A 2,254-nucleotide genomic window follows, 5' to 3' on the forward strand; every position below is an offset into this window, starting at 1 on the left:
CTGTTAGTCTCTTTCATATCATCTTGATTCTAAGTCCAGCTGGAAGGACCACAGGGCAGAGGGAATTCTTCCTCCCCAACAATACCTCATACTTCTGAGGAGCAGCAGGAAGGCCAGTATATTGTAAGAGTAAGACACAGGTTTTGGAGTGGGAAATGAGGTCAGCAAAGGTCAGAATAATGTAATGTAATGCACTGTGGGTCTTGGTAAGGACTTTGCCTTTCCTCTGCTTAAGATGGAAGTGATTAAAGATTTTAATCAGAGCTGTGGTGTGTTCTAAATTGCAATCCAAAGAATCCCTTGGCTGCACGAGTACGTGGGGCTTGGTGAAAGGACTGGCAGACTGGAGAAGGAAGGTAGAAGCAGGAACACCGATGAGGAGGATATTTCAATCATGCAAAAGGTTACATAAGATAGTGGTTTTCCAGAGTGGAAGCAGTGGAGTTGGGAAAAGAGGTCAGAATCTAAATTTGCTTTTCAAGTAGAACCAACAAAATTTGCCAACAATATTAGACATTTTTTTTTTTTTGACAGGAAGCAGGATTTATTGGTGGGCATGAATGGGGAAGGGCAGTGCTGAGGTTCTCATGAGTGCAGAGCCCGCCATTTGTCCAAGGGGCCACGATTAGGGATGTATTTGACCCCATAGCCATCTGGGATGAGCCGCTTTTCAGCCACCATGTCTTCAAATTCGTCCGCGTTAAACTTAGTAAAGCCCCACCTCTTGGAAATGTAGATCTTCTGGCGGCCAGGGAACTTGAACTTGGCCCTACGTAGGGCCTCAATCACATGCTCCTTGTTCTGCAACTTGGTACGGATGGACATGATGACTTGGCCAATGTGGACCCTGGCCACTGTGCCCTGGGGCTTTCCAAAGGCACCCCGCATACCTGTCTGGAGCCTGTCAGCTCCAGCACAGGACAACATCTTGTTGATACGGATGACATGGAAAGGGTGGAGCTGCACCCGGATGTGAAAACCATCTTTGCCACAGCTTTTCACCATGTACTTGTTGGCACAAATTCGGGCAGCCTCCAGGGCTTTGGAACAATTAGGAACAATATCAGACTTTGGCTTGTGCTTCTCAAATTGTCCATTTCCACGATGCTGAAGACTACGAAAGAGGTAGGTTTGAGGGGAAGTGCCATGAGGTCAGTTTTGCACATGACACATTGGGATACCTGCTAGACATGTCTGCAGATAAATGTATGAGCCTAATGTTCAGGGAAGAGGTCCAGTCTAGAGATCTAAATTTAGCAGTTATCACTGTATAGGTAATTAATTTTATGAGTCCGGATGAGAACACCAAAACAGTAGTTATATATAGAAAAAAGAAGAAAGGCAAGAAGTAAGCCCTGGGGGTGCTCAAAAGTGAAGAGGTTAGGGAGATGAGGTAGAATGAACAAAGGGACAGAGAGAGTAGCCAATGTGGCAGGGCAGGGTAGGGGGTAGGGGGAAGTAAATTAGAAGATAGTAGAGTTTTGGAAGGCAAGCGAAAAACAGTGTTTGAAGAAGAGAAAAAATTATCTGTTTCAAATGCTATTGATAATTCATGTAAGATAAGACTGAGGAATGGCAAGTAAAATTTATAGTGTGATAGTCCTCTGTAACCTTAAAAGAGCAGTTTCAGAGGAATGGGTCAGACAAGCCTAATGGAGGGTTTAAGGATAAAATAAAGGAAGTGAATTTGGAGATAGCAAGTAGTAAATCTGCAAGATGTTCTGTTTTCAAGGGGAATAGAAAAATGAAGTAGTATAATGCTAGAGACATATGGATCAAAGGAGAAAGCACTGTACCATTTTTAAAAGAATATGGGGAAGTTACAAAGGCAATTACCTCAGATATTCCATACATGTTATATTTAAGTTCTTAAATAACAAGAACCAGGTCAAGATACACATAAAAAAAAATAGTAGGCAATTATTCTAAACAATGATAATTTTCTCTTGAGCAAACAAATTTCCATACTCAAAATGTAGAAAACTAGTAGAACTATTACATATTTAACTTTAAAAAGATTTGAAAAATATTGATCATGAAATATCCATTGAGCAAAAAAATAAGTCCTAGTCTAGGTATTTATATGGTCAATGAATATACTAGAAAGTCATATTTAAGTATATATGGTAATAATTCAAAATTAAATAATGAGGATGTAGGATGTGTTACAGTGATGTATAGCTCTAAGGGTTATGGTCTCTCATATTTTGGTAAATAGGCCACTGGATTACAAAGAGAAGCTGCGAAAAAACTG

The 2,254-nt window shown here is 40.6% G+C and overlaps 1 protein-coding gene across 1 annotated transcript; it reads right to left on the bottom strand.

Moving 5' to 3' along the window:
- Window positions 1-576: 576 nt before the first annotated feature.
- LOC122478752 (60S ribosomal protein L10-like) lies at window positions 577-1,192 on the bottom strand. Its single transcript, XM_043572404.1, has 2 exons — window positions 1,182-1,192; window positions 577-1,114 (listed from the first exon to the last, which is right to left on the bottom strand). The coding sequence occupies exons 1-2, from the start codon at window positions 1,190-1,192 to the stop codon at window positions 586-588; spliced, it is 540 nt and encodes a 179-aa protein (XP_043428339.1). The 3' UTR covers window positions 577-585.
- Window positions 1,193-2,254: the final 1,062 nt, after the last annotated feature.

This window comes from Prionailurus bengalensis, chromosome A1, assembly GCF_016509475.1.
Source record: "Prionailurus bengalensis isolate Pbe53 chromosome A1, Fcat_Pben_1.1_paternal_pri, whole genome shotgun sequence".
Lineage (NCBI taxonomy): Eukaryota > Metazoa > Chordata > Mammalia > Carnivora > Felidae > Prionailurus > Prionailurus bengalensis.